Below are 20,294 nucleotides of genomic sequence, written 5' to 3'. Positions count from 1 at the left end.
TGATCATATCTCACATGCTAGCAGATATGAAACTAAATATTTCTTTATCTTTAATTTGATATATATATGAGATCTCTACTGCGAAGTTGGTTGATGCTGTATTAAAACTCAAAGGTTAATCTGCAGGAGCAAAACAACTTGTCACCAATAAGAATCACTTTAAATAAAAAAAACTTCACACATCCATTTGGATTGTGACATTTTATTGAAGAAATAACAAATGGGAAACGTATGAGGATTACTAAAACTGCATAAAATTAACAATAACACTTTTGCTTACATTGTGCATTACAGGGTGTTTAATGTAAGATTGTGTTCGATGGCATATGTTGCTGCAGATACACATGTTTAGCACAGTCCGCTGCCTGGTGTTGGGCTCGGAGTATTACAAGTTGTTTTTCTTCGAAGAAGTCTTTTTTGGTCACGGGACCGAAGGACTCCTCCCTCTTCGGCTCCATTGCGCATGGGCGTCGACTCCATCTTAGATTGTTTTTTTCCGCTGTCGGGTTCGGACGTATTCCTTTTCGCTCCGTGTTTCGGTTCGGAAAGTTAGTCAGAATCTCGGAAGAAAGCGTCGGTATTGTTCCGTTCGGTATCGGGATAGTTAGGTACATCGACACCGATCATCGGAAGACTTTGGGGTAGCTTCGATTCCCCCATCGGGGCCTGGCCGGCCCGACCGCGTGCGACATCGAAGCCGATGGAACGGACCCCGTTTCGTTTCTGCCCAAAATGTCACAGTAAGTATCCTTATACAGATCAGCACTTGGTCTGTAACTTGTGCTTGTCCCCCGAGCACAAGGAGGATACCTGTGAGGCCTGTCGAGCCTTCCGGTCCAGAAAAACACTCCGGGACCGAAGAGCCAGGCGTCTACAAATGGCGTCCACGCCAACAAAACAACGTTTCGACGACGAAGAGGAAACTTTCTCGGTTCCGGAATCAGAATCCGGAGACTCCGACGTCGAACAACAGCAACAAACAGTGAGTAAGACGTCGAAAAATTAAAACCATCGAGAAGACAAAAGCCCAGGGGACGCCACTGCCAACAGGCCATGGCTCGACCCATAAGACCGGCGACCCGTCGAAGGCGCCGAAAAAGGGCACGCCCATAGCGAAGACACCCGACTCCGGTCGAGGGACCGCCATGGAGCAACCTCGGAGCCGAGATAGCGGCTCCGAGAGGCAAAAACAAGATGCCGGCACCGAAAAACCTCGGCACCGAGACACACTGCCGAAATCCACAAAAATTCTGTCGGTGCCGAAGCCGAAAAAAGATTCTCTCTCGGCGCCGAAAAGTTCCACACCTTCATCCTACACAGAGGAACAAGGAATAAGTGGCCAAATGCACAGATTTGGACAAGAGCTCCAAAGTGTAGAATCAGACTACACACAAAAGAGACTGTACATCCAGCAAGACACAGGGAAGATATCAACCCTTCCCCCAATAATAAGGAAAAGAAGGATCGGACTTCTTAAGGATGACGCACAACCACAAGCCAAAGTGGTTAAAAAAGTCACGCCTCCGCCCTCTCCACCACAACAGGCATCGCCGGCACAAACACCGCCACAAATGCACTCACCAGCGCAAACTACCATAAGTCAAGATAATCAGGATCAAGACGCTTGGGACCTATATGACACCCCAGTGCCGGACAATGATCCCGATTCATACCCCACAAAGCCGTCACCGCCAGAGGACAGTACCTCATACTCGCAACTGGTGGCTAGGGCTGCAGAATTCCACAATGTCCAACTGCATTCCGATCCTATAGAGGATGATTTTTTATTTAACACCCTCTCGGCTACACATAGCCAATATCAATGTCTCCCAATGCTACCAGGGATGTTACGGCACGCAAAACAAATTTTTGAAGAGCCCGTAAAATCAAGAGCCATCACCCCAAGGGTGGATAAGAAATACAAACCACCACCCACAGACCCAGTGTTTATTACTTCGCAGTTACCACCTGACTCCATAGTAGTAGGGGCAGCTCGCAAGAGAGCAAATTCCCATACATCTGGCGACGCCCCACCTCCGGACAAAGAAAGCAGAAAATTTGATGCGGCAGGAAAAAGAGTGGCATCGCAGGCAGCCAACCAGTGGCGCATCGCAAATTCTCAAGCGCTGCTGGCCAGATATGACCGCGCACACTGGGATGAGATGCAACTTCTCGTAGACCATCTTCCCCAGGAAAAGGGCGCAGCAAATAGTTGAAGAGGGACAAACAATCTCAAACAATCAAATCCGCTCTTCACTGGACGCAGCCGATACTGCAGCGAGAACAGTCAACACTGCTGTCACCATAAGGAGACACGCTTGGCTCCGCACTTCAGGCTTCAAACCTGAAATCCAGCAGGCTGTCCTTAATATGCCCTTCAACGAGAAACAACTTTTTGGCCCTGAAGTGGACACAGCCATTGAAAAACTTAAAAAGGACACAGACACGGCCAAAGCCATGGGCGCACTCTACTCCCCGCAGAGCAGAGGCTCTTTTAGAAAAACTCCATTTAGAGGGGGGTTTCGTGGCCAACCCACAGACACCACCAGCCAACAAACAAGAACCACACCATATCAGGGTTAATTCCAAAGGGGAGGTTTCAGGGGATATAGAGGGGGTCAATTCCCAAGGAGTAGGGGAAGATTCCAGACTCCAAAAACACCTCCTCCTAAACAGTGACTTTCAAGTCACACAACCCCTTCACTCAACACCAGTGGGGGGAAGACTAAGCCAATTCTACCAATCTTGGCAGCAGATTACAACAGACAATTGGGTATTAGCAATAATCCAACATGGCTATTGCATAGAATTCCACAAATTCCCACCAAACATCCCTCCAAAAACACGCAAAATGTCACCACAACATTTAGAACTTTTAGGACTAGAAGTACAAGCACTACTGCAAAAGGATGCAATAGAGTTAGTACCAGTACAACAAAAAAACACAGGAGTTTACTCCCTGTACTTTCTAATTCCAAAAAAAGACAAAACATTAAGACCAATATTAGATCTCAGGACACTAAATACCTACATCATATCGGACCACTTTCACATGGTCACACTACAAGACATCATTCCACTGCTCAAACAGCAAGATTACATGACCACATTAGACCTAAAAGATGCGTACTTTCATATACCGATACACCCTTCTCACAGAAAGTACCTAAGGTTCGTATTCAAAGGAATACATTACCAATTCAAGGTGTTGCCATTCAGAATAACAACTGCACCAAGAGTATTCACAAAATGTCTAGCAGTAGTAGCAGCACATATCAGGAGACAACAGATACATGTGTTTCCTTACCTAGACGATTGGCTAATCAAGACCAACACAGTAAAAAAGTGCACAAACGACACCACATATGTCATACAAACCCTTCACAAACTGGGTTTCTCCATCAACTATACAAAGTCACACCTCGAACCGTGTCAGACACAACAATATCTAGGGGCAACCATCAACACATCAAAAGGAATTGCCACTCCAAGTCCACAAAGAGTGCAAGCATTCCACAAGGTAATAAGTGCTATGTTTCCAAACCAAAAGATACAAGCAAAATTTGTGCTAAAACTTCTAGGCATGATGTCATCATGCATAGCCATTGTCCCAAACGCAAGACTACACATGCGACCCTTACAACAGTGCCTAGCATCACAATGGTCACAGGCACAGGGTCAACTGGTGTTGGTAGACCGCCAAACATACCTCTCGCTTCTATGGTGGAACAGCAACAATTTAAACAAAGGGCGGACATTTCAGGACCCAGTGCCTCAATACGTTATAACAACAGATGCTTCCATGACAGGGTGGGGAGCACACCTCAATCACCACAGCATTCAAGGACAATGGGATGTACACCAAACAAAATTTCATATAAATTACCTAGAACTGTTAGCAGTATTTCTAGCGTTAAAAGCCTTTCAACCCATAATAACACACAAATACATTCTTGTCAAAACAGACAACATGACAACAATGTATTATTTAAACAAACAAGGAGGAACACACTCAACACAATTGTGTCTCCTAACACAAAAAATATGGCAGTGGGCGATTCACAACCACATTCGCCTAATAGCACAATTTATTCCAGGGATCCAAAACCAACTAGCAGACAACCTTTCGCGAGACCACCAACAAGTCCACGAATGGGAAATTCACCCCCAAGTTCTGAACAAATACTTTCAAATTTGGGAACACCCCAGATAGATTTGTTCGCAACAAAAGAAAACGCAAAATGCCAAAACTTCGCATCCAGGTACCCACACCGTGAATCACAAGGCAATGCTCTATGGATGAGTTGGTCAGGGATATTTGCATACGCTTTACCCCCTCTCCCTCTCCTTCCATATCTAGTAAACAAATTGAGTCAAAACCAACTCAAACTCATACTGATAGCACCCACATGGGCAAGACAACCTTGGTATACAACTCTACTAGACCTTTCACTAGTACTGCATGTCAAACTACCCAACAGACCAGATCTGTTAACACAACACAAACAACAGATCAGGCATCCAAACCCAGCATCATTGAATCTAGCAATTTGGCTCCTGAAATCCTAGAATTCGGACACTTAGACCTCACACAAGAATGTATAGAGGTCATAAAACAAGCTAGAAAAGCTTCCACTAGACACTGCTATGCATCTAAGTGGAAAAGATTTGTTTGCTACTGCCATACCAATCAAATCCAACCATTGCATGCCTCTACGAAGGACATAGTGGGATACTTACTACATTTGCAAAAAGCGAATCTCGCTTTTTCATCTATAAAAATACACCTCGCAGCAATATCTGCTTACCTACAAACTACTCATTCATCGTCTCTATTTAGAATACCAGTTATTAAAGCATTCATGGAAGGGCTAAAAAGAATTATACCACCAAGAACACCACCAGTTCCTTCATGGAACCTTAACATCGTCTTAACAAGACTCATGGGTCCACCTTTCGAACCCATGCATTCCTGTGAAATGCAATATCTAACGTGGAAAGTCGCATTTCTCATTGCAATCACATCCCTCAGAAGAGTAAGTGAAATACAGGCATTTACCATACAAGAACCATTTATTCAAATACACAAAAATAAAATAGTTCTAAGAACAAATCCAAAATTTCTACCAAAAGTAATCTCACCATTCCATTTAAATCAAACAGTAGATTTGCCAGTGTTCTTCCCACAACCAGATTCCGTGGCTGAAAGGGCACTACATACATTAGACATCAAAAGAGCACTAATGTACTACATTGACAGAACAAAGCTAATCAGGAAAACAAAACAACTGTTCATAGCTTTTCAAAAACCACACATAGGAAATCCAATTTCTAAACAAGGCATTGCTAGATGGATAGTCAGATGTATTCAAACATGCTATCTTAAAGCCAAGAGAGAATTGCCTATTACACCAAAGGCACACTCAACCAGAAAGAAAGGTGCTACAATGGCCTTTCTAGGAAACATTCCTATGAGCGAAATATGTAAGGCTGCAACCTGGTCTACGCCTCATACATTTACTAAACACTACTGTGTAGACGTACTAAATGCACAACAAGCTACAGTGGGCCAAGCTGTACTAAGAACATTATTCCAAACTACTTCAACTCCTACAGGCTAAACCACCGCTTTTAGGGGAGGTAACTGCTTTATAGTCTATGCTAAACATGTGTATCTGCAGCAACATATGCCATCGAACTGAAAATGTCACTTACCCAGTGTACATCTGTTCGTGGCATTAGTCGCTGCAGATTCACATGTGCCCTCCCGCCTCCCCGGGAAGCCTGTAGCCGTTTAGAAGTAGATCTTAAATCTTAAACATTTGTACATTTGTAAATAATTATTATAAACTTTTTATGTAAATACGTATTCACTCCATTGCATGGGCACTATTTATAGCAAACAACTCCATCCTCACCCTCTGCGGGGAAAACAATCTAAGATGGAGTCGACGCCCATGCGCAATGGAGCCGAAGAGGGAGGAGTCCTTCGGTCCCGTGACCAAAAAAGACTTCTTCGAAGAAAAACAACTTGTAATACTCCGAGCCCAACACCAGGCAGCGGACTGTGCTAAACATGTGAATCTGCAGCGACTAATGCCACGAACAGATGTACACTGGGTAAGTGACATTTTCATTTCTTCTCACAATAGTCACTGCTTAGAGAATCGGACAACGTGCTATTATTACATAACGGATCAAGGTGTCTTATCTGTTGCCTTCAATAAATTGTGTTCGCTTTTATTCACTATGTTCTAAAACTATGATTTTTAGTCAAATTATTTTGTCAGTATCAATTGAGCTTCAATTTCTAATTGTTCATACTTCAGGTTTAAATTATTTGTTTATTGTAAGTTTTATTGCCACGGATCTGAAGTAAACTAAATTGCGCTGTGCATCTGAAGGCCTTACGCAGTCGTCTTTGGAAGAACATGCACTAGGCCCACATCCAGAGTTCAGTGGGTGTTTTAATGAAAAACTCTGAACAGATTCCTCCATCATCAGAAAAGTTAGAAGAAATCCTCTGGGCGTCCAGTTTCTTGCTTGAGACTGATACAGTGGCTTGGAAAACCATTCACTTGAAGTTAAAAGGTTCTGTTTTCACTTTTCATAAAGCAAAGCCATCTGACCCTCACAGAACACTTTTTAAGATATGCGGTTTCCATGACTTCTGTAACTTTTATGCTTTATTCAGCCCAGGTCAAATGGACCATGCAGCTTTTCTAGCTACTGCACAATTTCCCTATTAAATGTTGCTAAGAAATTGTACACCGAAATTATAGTCTTAGAAACTAAGTGATAGAAAAAGGTTTCCTCTAGGGATGTTTATCTGATGGCAACACCAGACTGTTTATCATTCAACTATGTAATTGAGAAAGCCAGGAATTAAGACTTTCCTTAACACACTTTCTTAAGAGCAGCTGATGGAGGACCATCGCTCCTTGCTACTTTGGGAAGTTCAAGCCTTGTTGGTCAAAGGAGCCATTAAAAGGGTGCCAGCATCAGAAGTAGGGTATTGTTATTCCTGCTACTTTCTGGAACCAAGAAAGGACTGAGGTCTTCATCCCATCATATAACTTTGATTTATCAACGTCTTTCTACAGAAAGGCATATTCAAGATGCTCACTTTGGCTCTGATACCTGTCTACCTTGGCTCAGGTCCTGTCTGCTTTGAATTTCTGAGACTGGATAGTAGCGTTGAACCTCCAGGATGTTATTTACCCATTCCCTTCCTGCAGGGCCACATGCATTACCTACGGTTCACAGTGGGCCAGGGACGTTTCCACTTTGCTGTGCTACCTTTGGCATCAGCAGTGCCCCTTGGATGTTCACAAAAAGTAGTGGCAGTGTTTGCAGCACATCTATGGAAGTCAGTCGTTCCACTCTCCCCCTGCCATAACGACTGGCTGCTGAAGGCAGGCTTGCACCCGGCTGTCATCTCTCACCTCCAGACTACGGCGAACCTTCTGCATTCGCTGGAGTTCACTATCAGCATTCCGAAGTCACACCTGACTCCTTCTCAGACGCACCCTTTCATCTGAACCATTCTGGACACAGTCAGTATCACGCATACTCTGCGAAGAGGAGAGTTCAGGACATTTGGACTGTCATCCCAATGTTTCAGCTTCTGTCTTGGTTCTCAGTGCAAAAGACTCTGAGGTTGCTGGGTCTGATGACTTCCTGCAGCCTGCTGGTATGGGCTTTACAGTGGGTCCTGAAGTCCCAGTGACACTAAACAAATACAAGAGCAACCCAGAATGTCCACGTGAACCTGGGTATAATCATCACAAAACACATATCCAGGTGAAACTAATTTTTTATCAATTTAAATATTATAGCATAATAATCTTGCTACTGGTTAACTCATATAAAAAAATCCTACATGAAGATGAAAATCATCTGTCTAGAATCTTTCGAAAAAGCTCCACTGAATGCAGTAGCAACATATGTGAAAAATGTTTTTAATGTTTTGGAAGCTGCATCAGCATAGCATATCATGGTGAATCATTTTTATAATCATACTTAAGGAAAATAAACAAAGAGTGATAGTTGAAAACAGTGATCCCCAAGTGAGAAAAGAGACACCACACCATAAAGCAATGAAGAAATCGCTTATAGTACTGTGATCTTTGGTGTAGCTCACAAAGACAGCCTCTTATTAAGTTTAAAGTATGCTTGTCAATACATTGATTGATAATTCAAAACATAATCAAAGAGGTCTTGCCTGATTAACATGTCGTCGGCGTTTCGACCATCATGCTGGATACTAAGCTCTCATAAGGACAAAAAAATGACCTGGGGATTGGCGAAAGGTTGGAATTAATAAAGCCTCAGCTGGATGTCGAATATTGGTATCACTGTCTGACCCAGAATAGTGCTTTTGTCACCTTAATATAAGAGCTGGGTAGATTGGCAGCTTCTTCCCACAGTGGGGAACGCTGTATTTTCTTAATTCTGAATTCTGTGTCTGAAGTCCTAGTGAGCCCAGCACCAGGGGAGTCTCTCCAACCTGACCTGGCCCTGATCTCAGGGGAGATTGCAAAAGTTCTGCAGTGGTGCTTGAAAAACCACGATTGGATCAGTGGCAGACCCTGCTCCCTTCCCCACTCAGTGCTGACAATGGTAACTGATGCATCACTTTTGGGTTGGGGGGGCCATCTGGGAGAGGTTGAGGTCAGAGGACTCTAATGTACAGCAGAACAACAGCTCCATATCTACCTTCTGGAGTTGTGGACTCTCCACTTGGCTCCGAAAGGCTGGTTCAGGTGATCATGGACAACACTACCACCATGTGGTATTGCAATAAACAGGGAGGATAGGGCTGGTGGGTGCCATGTGCCTCTGGACATGGGTGGAACATCATGTCCTATCTTCCTGATCGTACAACATCTGTTGGGATCTCTGAGCACCAGAGCAGACAAACTCAGCCATCAATACCTCTCAGACCACAAATGGTGTCTGCATCTGGAGGTGGCACAATTTCTCTTCCAAGAATGGTGAGAACCTTGACTTGATTTGTTCAGCACTGCTGAGAACACGCAAAGTCAGCAGTTAAGCAGATTGGAGTTTCCAAAGCAGCTCTTGAAGGAGATTCGTTCCTCTTAGACTGCGAATCAGGACTATTGTATCCCTTACCGCTGATAGAACTCTTGCCCGAGTTCTCAAGAAGATCATGACTGACTGGGCCCAAGTTATCCTGATGCCTCCTGACGGGGTACGGATAGTTTGGTATCCAGAACTCCTGAGCATGAGGATTCCTCATCCGATTAGGGTGGCCCTTCCTGGTGCAACACAGGGCAGGGTCTTGCATCTGAACCTGCGAGGACTCCGCCTTCATGCATGGAGATTGATTGGCAACAGTTAAATGTCTTTTATCTTACTCACAAAATCAGTGATGTTGTCCTGGCAGGCGTGCCTTTCTCAACAAAGACAATGCATGCCGGCGTTGGGACAGGTTTGTGGCTTGATGCTCCTTTGACAAGTTAACCCCCTTGCTTGCCACCCTGTCGGAGGTGCTGTTTTTGTGTCATTCTTATCCAGGCAAAGCCTTGCCCTGTGCACTGTTAAAGGTTACCTGTCTGCTATCTCTTCCTTCCTGGGAGTGCTGGATCAACCAGCCCTCTTTATTTTAGTCCTGTATTGTGGCACGTTTTCTTAATGGCTTACCGCATCTGTTTTCACCTACCACTTTTGTTATGCTCCTATGGTACTTTAATTTGGTATTAACATTTCCTATGTGTTCCCTTTTTTAAACCATGCATAGCTGCCCTTTTGAGGCTTCTAACACTTAAGACAGCCTTTTTAGTGGTGATAATGTTGGCCAGGAGGGTGAGAAAGCATCAAGGTCTTTCTGTCAACCCTCCTTACACCAGCTGTTACCCAGAGAAACTGGTTCTTTGCACGTAGGCCTCTTTCCTGCCGAAAGTGGTGACTCCATTCCATGTCGGCCATTACATCACGCTGCCAAACTTTTTAGATCCACCTCATTCCTCCAAAAAGTATGAGAGGCTCCATTGTCTACCCTAAAATAGCCCTCTCCTTTTACATTGATTGTCGACCCGTGTTCATTGGTACAATCAGATCTTCATAGGGTTCGCTGGAGTGAAAAAAGGCAAGACAGTAAAGAAACGGATCATCTCCTGTTGAAGTCTGCTTTGCATCAAAAATGTGCTACGCAGTGCTAAGAAGCAGCCTCTTGAAGGCTTGCGGGTTTTCCACCAGAGCCAAAGTGGCTGTTTATGCTTTATTGTGATGGATTGCCTGTCTTGTACATCTGTTAGACTGCTCCATAGGTATCACTCCACTCGTTCACGAAACACTACTGCTTGGAAGTCAGAATTATCGAGACAGGCACTGTGCCCATTCTGTCTTTGCTGACTTTCTGGTTTACGCCGGTTCGCAGACTAACCTCTGAGAAGGAGGTATTGGGTATCTATTCTAAGGTGAGACACTGCGGTTAGAAGTTTCTATCAGAAGCACAAGATACGACCATTGGTAGTGCTTTTTCTGGTAGAGACTCTATCTAATTGCAGATTTTTCACAGACCCTACCATCCGCCTGCTCTGCAGAATTGGCTTTTCACCCCATAGAGCTTGAGAGTTTCTGCACATCGGTTACACACCATTCAGTTGTGGCTCCGTGCTTTTAGCTTGAAAATAGTCATGGAAGAAACTGAAGTTAGCTCCACTGGGGGCACCTATATGGGCACCTTGCATGTCACTTCCAACACAGACAAAATTGATGCAAAGCCGCTCATTGTCACATACTGGTGCGCAGAAGTAGTGCTCAATAATTTCCATATCCAGTTTGATGCCTGGAAATCATTCTAATGCGGGAAATCTACAGTAGGACATAGTTTCTACCAGAAAAAGAGCTACCAATGGTAATTATCTTGTTCTTTGAGCCATCTAGCTCATTGAGAGAGAAATATAGAAAGAAGATGCTTTCTGGACATTCTTGGGTTGACTGCCCCTATACGACCTTGAATGACCAGACCAGCAGTGCAGTTAGCAGATATTTCATTATCTAATGGTATTCGGGGAGACAGGCTTTTCCATAAAGTTAGCGAGCTGGCAATTACTAATAACAGGAGGAACGTAAAGTGAGGCAGAAGTGCCAAAAATTCCATGATCATTGAATCCATTTACAACAATACGGTCCAACCGTTAGACTGCTTTATTGAAAATTTGGACCACCCTTTGCTATTCCTAGATACCCAAAACCAATTATTTGTTAACCTTAGGATTTTTTTAAATGTAAACATGGTTATCAGGCCTGGGCCAACTAAGAGGTAAATATTGGTTTAACATGGACTGCAGCCAGCAGTCAAACTATTATCTGCGGTAAATCAGGGAGACAGCAATCGAATCAAAGTGTCCAGGGCTACCTATACGAAGACTATCAGTAGAGCAAAACTTGAATGGGAAATAAATGCCTGGGAAGACCTAGTAGATGCCGCTCAACAAAATGATTCAGCTTGTGTGTGTTGGTGGGGAGAAAATGACTAAGTCGACATGGCACTCCCCTCAGAGTGCCATGTCAACCTCACACTGCCTGTGCCTATAGATAAGTCACCCCTCTAGCAGGCCTTACAGACCTAAGGCAGGGTGCACTATACCACAGGTGAGGGCATATGTGCATGAGCACTATGCCCCTACAGTGTCTAAGCAAAACCTTAGATATTGTAAGTGCAGGGTAGCCATAAGAGTATATGGTCTGGGAGTTTGTCAAACACGAACTCCACAGTTCCATAATGGCTACACTGAAATCTGGGAAGTTTGGTATCAAACTTCTCAGCACAATAAATGCATACTGATGCCATTGTGCAATCTATTGTAACATGCACCCAGAGGGCATCTTAGAGATGCCCCCTGAATTCCAATCCGACTTCTAGTGTGGGGCTGACCAGTTTCTGCCAGCCTGCCACAACCAGACGAGTTGCTGGCCACATGGGGAGAGTGCCTTTGTCACTCTGTGGCCAGGAACAAAGACTGCACTGGTTGCAGGAACTGTAACACTTGACAGTGAGCCTCAAAGGCTCACCCATTTTGTTACAGCACCCCAGGGCATCCCAGCTAGTGGAGATGCCCGCCCCCTCTGGCCACTGCCCCCGCTTTTGGCGGCAAGGCTGGAGGAGATAATGAGAAAAACAAGGAGTCGTCACCCACCAGTCAGGACAGCCCCTAAGGTGAGGCGACCCCTGCCTTTAGAAATTCTCCATCTTAGTTTTGGAGGATTCCCCCAGTAGGATTAGGGATGTGCCCCCCTCCCCACAGGGAGGAGGCACAAAGCAGGTGTAGCCACCCTCCAGGACAGTAGCCTTTGGCTACTGCCCTCCAGAGACCTAAACACACCCCTAAATCTAGTATTTAGGGGCACCCCAGAACCCAGGAAATCAGATTCCTGCAACCTGAAGAAACAAGGACGACTGCTGACCTACAAGCTCTGCAGAGAAGACGGAAGACAACAACTGCTTTGGCCCCAGCCCTACCGGCCTGTCTCGTGACTCGAAAACCTGCAGCCAGCGACGCATCCAACAGGGACCAGCGACCTCTGAAGCCTCAGAGGACTGCCCTGGACCAAAGGACCAAGAAACTCCTGTGAGCAGCGGCTCTGCTCAATTTCAACAACAACTTTGCAACTTTCTTGCAACTTTAAAGAACTTCACTCTTCCCGCCGGGAAGCGTGAGACTTCACACTCTGCGCCCGACCACCCCCGGCTCAAGATCCAGAGAACACCACAGGGAAGACTCCCCAGGCGACTGCGACCCCGTGAGTAGCCTGAGACAACCCCCCTGGTACCCCACAGCGACAGCTGCAGAGAGAATTCAGAGGCTCCCCCTGACCGCGACTGCCTGTAACAAGGGACCCGACTCCTGGACCAAGCACTGCACCCGCAGCCCTAGGACTTGAAGGAACCGAACCTCAGTGCAGGAGTGACCCCCAGGTGACCCTCTGCTTAGCCAGGTGGTGGCTGTCCCGAGAAGCCCCCCCTGTGCCTGCCTGCACCGCTAGATTGACCCCTGGGTCCCTCCATTGAAACCTACCTAAAACCCGATGCCTGCTTTGCACACTGCCCCGGCTGCCCCTGAGCCGCCGAGGCTATGTTTTGTGTGCCCACTTGTGTCCCCCCAGTGCTCTACAAAACCTCCCTGGTCTGCCCCCTGAGGACTCTGGTACTTACCTGCTGGCAGACTGGAACCGGAGCATCCCTGTTCTCCATAGGTACCTATGTGTTTTGGGCACCTCATTGACCTCTGCACCTGACCGGCCCTGAGCTGCTGGTGTGGTAACTTTGGGGTTGCCCTGAACCCCCAACGGTGGGCTGCCTATGCCCAGGAACTGAGACTTGTAAGTGTCTTACTTACCTCCCAAACTAACCAATATTTACCTCCCCCACAAACTGTTGATTGTTGCACTGTGTCCCCTCTTAAATTAGCTTATTGCCATTTTTTACAAAGTCTGTATATGATACTGCTTTAATTCAAAGTTCCTAACTTACCTGTGTGAAGTACCTTGCATTTTATGTATTTACTTCAAATCTTGAACTTATGGTTCTAAAAATAAATTCAGAAAACATATTTTTCTATATAAAAACCTATTGGCCTGGAGTAAGTCTTTGAGTGTGTGTTCCTCATTTATTGCCTGTGTGTGTACAACAAATGCTGAACACTATCCTCTGATAAGCCTACTGCTCAACCACACTGCCACAAAATAGAGCATTAGAATTATCTAATTTTGCCAGTATCTTTCCTCTAAGGGGAACCCTTGGACTCTGTGCACACTATTTCTTACTTTGAAATAGTATATACAGAGCCAACTTCCTACATCAACCAGTTTCTTGTTTCCAAAAATATAAATACCATATCTAATGCAATAGCTGTCAGGGCACGAATCCCTGATTACTGATGTGTTGCAGAAATAGTTCCAGCTCATCGAGGAGGGGAGCCGTACAAAACCTAGCAATTGTATACCAATACGCCTGATCATCAATTTGCAGAAAATATTCAAGCAACCAGGTATTGGATAAACATATGGCTTGGATGACTGAAATAAAATATTCAATCAGTTTGAGGCTTGATTTAGACCAAAAACCAATACCATTGATCATTGTTTACGATTTCTGGTGATCAGGTGGGAGGTAGTTTATATCACAGAGACAACTAATATGTTGCGTTCATCAATTTATGGATTGCCTTTGATAAGGTCTTCAGGGAGAAGCTGTGGGATGCTTTATGCCAGCTAGTAGTCCCCTAGATCTCTTGGGTATAACCAGACATCGGCATGTTGACAATTTTTCCCAAGTTCAATGAGGCCTAAATAGAGAATTGATTAAGAGACTTTAGGTTAACAAGGGTGTCTGTGAGAGCTGTGTCTTTGCATCCAACCTGTTTTTGTGCTTTATGGATGGTTGTATGGACTATTTAATAAACTGTGAAAATGATTCCCTGGTTTTGGATGCTTCGAAGGTGCCTGCCTTTTTATATGCAGGTGATACTCTGGGGCAAAACACTTCTGGGTAATAATTTAGTAGAAAGAGTCACTACATTTGATTACCAAGGAGTAAGACTATATGATTACTACCTATGTCATGCTAAATTACTGCTGAAACATAGATCATGCTCATTAATCTCGTTCTCCAAGTGCGATTTAACTCATGGTCTGTCCCTAGTAATTAAAATATAGAAAGCCCATGAAGTCAGAACAGCCCTACTTGGCTCTGACCTATGGGGATACTCCAATTTGGAGTGCCTAGAGAAAGCGGTAGGTTCTTTCTTTAGATCATTGTTGAGGATCCCAAACAGCTTGCCTCTGGTGCCAATTAGAATAGACCTTGCGCAGGCAACAATTCTCCAGCATGCAGAATTGAGATCTCTTCCTTATTGAATGAGATTGGTCAACACGGGAGCTGGGAACATATTGAGATGGTTTATGTGATGTAATTTCACAACCTTAGTCGATTAAACCTGGGACGTTTCCCCCGGAGTGCTGAGCCTTTCTTTTGGCTATTTGGGGTAGTGTGTGCTTGGGCCTACTTAACCCTTTTATGTACAAAATGTATCTACGCCAGATTGGAGTCTCTCTTCCCCCCCCCCCCCCCCCCCCCCCCCCCCCAACATCATGGGGATTCTAAGGGTATCCAGAGTTTGGGGATTCCCCGGAGTAGACCGAGAAAATAGCCAAAATATAGGGTTCCATTCATTTGTTTAGTTAGTTACTTCAAAAAGGGGTGAAAAGTGCTGCACACAAGTGCCTGTTTTCTTCCCTAGAAATGGCATCAAGAAAAGACTTGCTATGATAAAATCACCATCTTTCCCGCTTTCAAGCAAAGTTGAATCAAACGACTCCCCACCACCCCCCTCATTGCCGGTTTTGGCAATTTGTAAGAGTTAGCTTATTTTTTGTGCTTTCAGCCTAATTCCAGTTTGTGGTGGAAACAGGTGTGTCCCCAATGTATCATGTCCAAAAATGACCTGATTTGGCAATGGAGGTAGCAATGGTTTTTTGGTATGGACTTGGCAGCCACCCGGGGATACCTACAAAACCCAGACATTTAAAAAAACTAAACACCCAGGGACGTCCCAGGTGGTGTTCCACACGTGGATCCCACCACATTTTCTTACCAACAGACCACTTCAAACTGTCTAAAGTCACGTATTGTCCTTGCATTCCTGTGACATACACGCCTGGAAACCAAAGGGAACCACAAAACTCCTACCACTAAGCCTTTTCGCACTCGTCCCGATAAAAACGCTACCCCACTTGTGTGGCTGGGCCCAGTGCCAGCAAAAGAAACAAGCCAAACCAGAGTTGATGGGAGTCCCTTTGCGAGAACTCCAATTGACCGCTGTTTGATCTGTTAAACTCCAGGGCTGCTTGATATAATGGAGATTTGTGGGAGTCAATGCTGGCTCTAGAGTTGGTCTTAGGGTTGGCACTGTTCCTTATACAATTTGGTCTGCTCAATAATATTGTCCAAAATACATCAGTAAACGGTTGGAAGAAATTTCTAGGCCAAACGTTTTCTGTATTAACTCTACACCCTGCAACACCACTAAAGGTAGGCAAAACAGGCAGCACCATGCTAGTGACAAGCCAGGGTTCAGCGTTTCCAGTGGAAAGCCTTATGGCCCCTAACTGCAAACCAGCTAGCTCATGCTGCACTACCAGCAAGTGTCCTCTTCTAAAAGAGGCACTTCAATGGCGTTAGTAGTGAATTCATCATCATATGATTCCTCTAGGACAGAATCTTGCACTTGTTGCTCTGCTTCAGATGCAAAGTCAGTCTCAGAGCCGTGTTCAGAGGCATATTCAAAAAGTAAACCAACGACATGCTAGGCTGTCAGCCTCTGGGCAGCCATAATGCTTACTAATGAAACTATCACAACAGACAGCAATATTCCTAATTCAGATATATTTATGCCTGTTAATTCAAACTATTGCACAAAACAACCAGATTAAATTTTTTTAATAAACTTGCAGTAAAAAAGACACAGTGCACCCTAAAGTAATTAAATTGATTCAGGCTTTGCGAAAGTTTTTTCTACGCAGTTCATGAATTTAACAAACAGAACATTTCTAACTTGAATTAAAGCTACTTGTGCGTGCCTGCACAAGTGGAGTCTCATCTGATTATACAGTTGTTTTGGAATTTCCGTGTCTCAAATACCTCCCCTTTTTGCGCCTCCCAGACATTGCCACCAGTATGAATGCTGGGAATGCAAAGGGATCTACCCAATTCACACTACTAGACCCCTGGGTAGAACCAAACCAAAATATCAAAAGCAGTTGGTCAAATAGTAGGAAAAGATTTATATTTGTAGCTCACCTTCAATGAAGCAATAAATCTAACATTGGAAACGCAATTTCCTTACACTTAATAAAATCGTATTTGTTACTTCCAACAGTTAGGGCAAACATCCAATTTACAACAATATCTTACAAAAAGTTGTGTATAGACATTGTGACAAACATACATAAAGTATTCAACATTAAACATAAATCAATGGTCCAACATTACTCTCCTTATTCACAATAGCATGTGGTGATCGCCAATAATTATACCAGGAATCCACATATAAGAGATGGTTGCCTTGTCTATCACAGCCCTAAATCAAACTTATTTCCATCCCTGTTCGAACAGAGCTGTGATACGGAGTCCTTGGAGGGCAAATTAAATCTTCCTTGCAACCTCTCAGTGTACAAAGAGTCGACACGTTTCGGCCCCTTCGCATATGGGCCTTCTCAGGACAATGGAGAGAGCCAAACCTAATAAATACAAACAATATATATTACTGAACTACAACTCATCTTGGACCCGAGCACCCTACACCATAAAGAATCACTGAGTGAAAATAAAATTTAGAAGCGTAAATGCTCTATGCAATCCGTTACACCACAAAGTTGCTTATAAATATGTTACATACCGCATAAAACTGATCTTTGAATATTCTAGCCCACTATTGTGCATTGCCATTTGTGCAACTTATTTCTTTTTCAAGTGAGACCCATTACCAATTTTCTGTCTTCATGCTTGAAAACTGCTGTAAATCATTATACTCACCCGATGTGGAGAGATACTAATATGTATCCAAAATTGCTTTGTACCCATCTTGTTCGGTCGAAGCAACATGAACCTACAATCAAGAATTATAATACAAGACTCTCATTTCCGTGTCCTTTTAAAACAAGTACTTACTCATCTTATGCTTGACACCGCGCGTACCGGGACCTTCTAAGTATACTTTTCACCTCTTGTGGACCGGGCATGTTTGTTCTCCGATTCCTTGTGTTACGGAGGATATCGGCGAAGCCCGCAAGTATATCTACTGTGCTACCCCCGTGGTGGCCATCTTTGTGTAAGTTAACGGTTTGCTCCGTGGTAACCATCTTTGAATGGATATTTTTTATTCCTTTGATTGAAGCATAGATCAAAAACCAAACTCATTCTGGCTTTATTAATTTGAATTTTGTATACTGGTCTTTATATATTAACAATGTTGTTATTAATTAGCCACTCGTGTCTAAAGGATTAAATGTATACTAAATAATTTAAATAATGGTCGCCATCTTGGCAAAGGGAGTTTCTTTCTAAATATGGTTCAAACAAAGTGTACGATGTATACTTCTCAATCTGGGAAACGAATAAGACAAAATCAATACATATACTTGATTCTAACACCAAAGAATCCCTTACTTACAATTCCGTTTTTACACTTAAAATAACATAGTGATGATTGTTCTTAAAAGTCCAACTTATAAGTCACCTTTCCAAAAGTTCTCAGAAAGTCCATGTACCGAGCCCTTTATATCAAGCCCCACATTTCATCCTGGTCATTCAGACCGTGTCTTGCTGTTCCATATTTTTCAATGAATGGTGCCTCCATCCTGATTAGATAGCAAGAGAACAATAAACAACATTGTGTTAAATTAGAACTCATCAAACTGTGGGAGTATCAAACAGTAAATATAACTATTGACATATGATCTGAAAGAAAATTATTAGAACAAATCACACAATGAACTTCATACTCCAAACAAAATATAGATACCTCTTGCTTGCATCATACAGCTAGACTGAGGGTCAACTGCATCTACTCTGCACTCAAGAACTAAAGATATCCCACTAGAAATGAAAATGTTATTTTGAAAGACAACGAAACCGAAACTGAATATGGTAAAATTATTAAAACAGAAAAAAGTGTTCAAACAGGGGAATAAGACGTTTGTACTATACACTACGAAAAAAGGTTTTCTTGCCAAACAAATACACCTGCACCAACTGCAAATCTACCAACGCCGAAACTGCAAGCAGGATTATCCACCAAGGAAATCAAATCAAACTCACATATACAGAAGCGTATTCCCTGGTGTCTCAAAGCTTTTCACCCAAAAAAGGCAGAAAACAAAGAATATTTCTGGGCCTTGGAAGGGGGCCTTGCCCAAGTGTCCACACCCTTATATACATATAACCACATCCCGGGTGTCTAGTGTGCGTCCACGTACGAGGGCTGGGGGCTTGGGGACAAGTAAGATTGATACTAGCACATGTTGCGTTGTGTGCAGTCAGTATCATATTGAAGGCAATAGAACTAAAGTATAGTTTTTTTGAGAAAATTAAGTTTACTTAATAAGTAGTTAAGCTTTTAATGTGTTTTTAATTTGACGTGTATGGAATGTTTGTATTTTTATTCTGTGTATATTTGTCTGGATGTTCTTTTTATCTGAACTAACAAGAAACTAAACATGGACGCAGGAAGGTGGGAAGGAAGGAAGAAGCAAAAGGAGGGTGGGAGATGAAAGGGAAGAAGCAACACAGACAATGGGAGGTTTGGAGGAAAGAAGCAACACAGACACACAGGGTGTTATTTGGGAGGAAACAACACGGACAACCGGGGCTGGAGGGAAGTAGCAACAAAAATAGTACCTCAATCAGTGAAAAGCTCAAGACCGCTAATCAAAATGAAGCAATTAGTGCATTGTCCATACTTCTCAGAAAAAGAGGAAGTGAAACTTGCATACGCTGGCCAATGAAGAGGCAGCAAATAAGAGTGACAGTGAAGCCAATGAACGGTAAGCATATTGGGCTGGCTTCAATCATCCTTTAGTAAACAGAATGTCTCCCAAGTGACGTTCAATGTGTGCCGTCTTTCGCGAAGCCTCAAACCTCTCTGTTTGTACTCTGCTTCTTTCATAATCTCATAAGTACTTCCAATCTTTATGCTGTAGTGAAAAAAGGTAGAGATGGCAACAAGACTAACTAAGTGGAAGGCATCAAACCGTTTAAAATGCAGGATCTTAACAGTACTGACCTTTGCTCAAGGGAATCATAATTGTACATTCCAGTTTGGAGATAAAGTACTTCTGTAAACGTTACCTTTGTGTTATTTGGTTGCGTGTGTCTCTAACACTTGTTCTGTTTTATATTTTAGGTTACTTGTCCTGTTGTCGTTTTTTAGATGACAACCAGATTGTCACAAGTTCAGGAGACACAACTTGGTAAGATGTATGTCTGGCAATATGTTAATGTAAAAGCTTCGAACTTAAATTAAATCTGTTGTTTGGCTGCATTACAGTCTGTTGCTTCATCTCAGTCGTATATACTTTTGATATATTTGCTAGTACACAATAGTAAGATTTTATTGTGTGATTATTTAAAAATCGTTCTGCCTGTGTGGCCAGATGGACAGTTAACCATTGGTCCGGATGAGCTCTCTTTTCTGTCCTGAGTATGGCCACAGAGGTCCTACATTTTAGGCACTGTGGTCTGCTATAGAGAGAAACCCATTGGACCA

General features: G+C 43.5%; 1 protein-coding gene across 5 annotated transcripts in view; it reads left to right on the top strand.

Annotated features, from left to right (window-relative positions):
- Positions 1-20,294, top strand: part of GNB4 (G protein subunit beta 4) — a 541,779-nt gene that overhangs the window by 399,676 nt on the left and 121,809 nt on the right. For all 5 annotated transcript variants that reach the window (XM_069213078.1, XM_069213079.1, XM_069213077.1 and 2 more), the window contains one exon: positions 19,932-19,998. In XM_069213078.1, the coding sequence (XP_069069179.1) occupies positions 19,932-19,998 (67 nt within the window). The remainder of the gene's footprint in view (positions 1-19,931; positions 19,999-20,294) is intronic.

This window comes from Pleurodeles waltl, chromosome 11 (genome assembly GCF_031143425.1).
Source record: "Pleurodeles waltl isolate 20211129_DDA chromosome 11, aPleWal1.hap1.20221129, whole genome shotgun sequence".
Taxonomy (NCBI): domain Eukaryota; kingdom Metazoa; phylum Chordata; class Amphibia; order Caudata; family Salamandridae; genus Pleurodeles; species Pleurodeles waltl.
The sequence above is the reverse complement of the archived record's forward strand: the minus strand, read 5'-3'. Positions and strand labels throughout refer to the sequence as shown.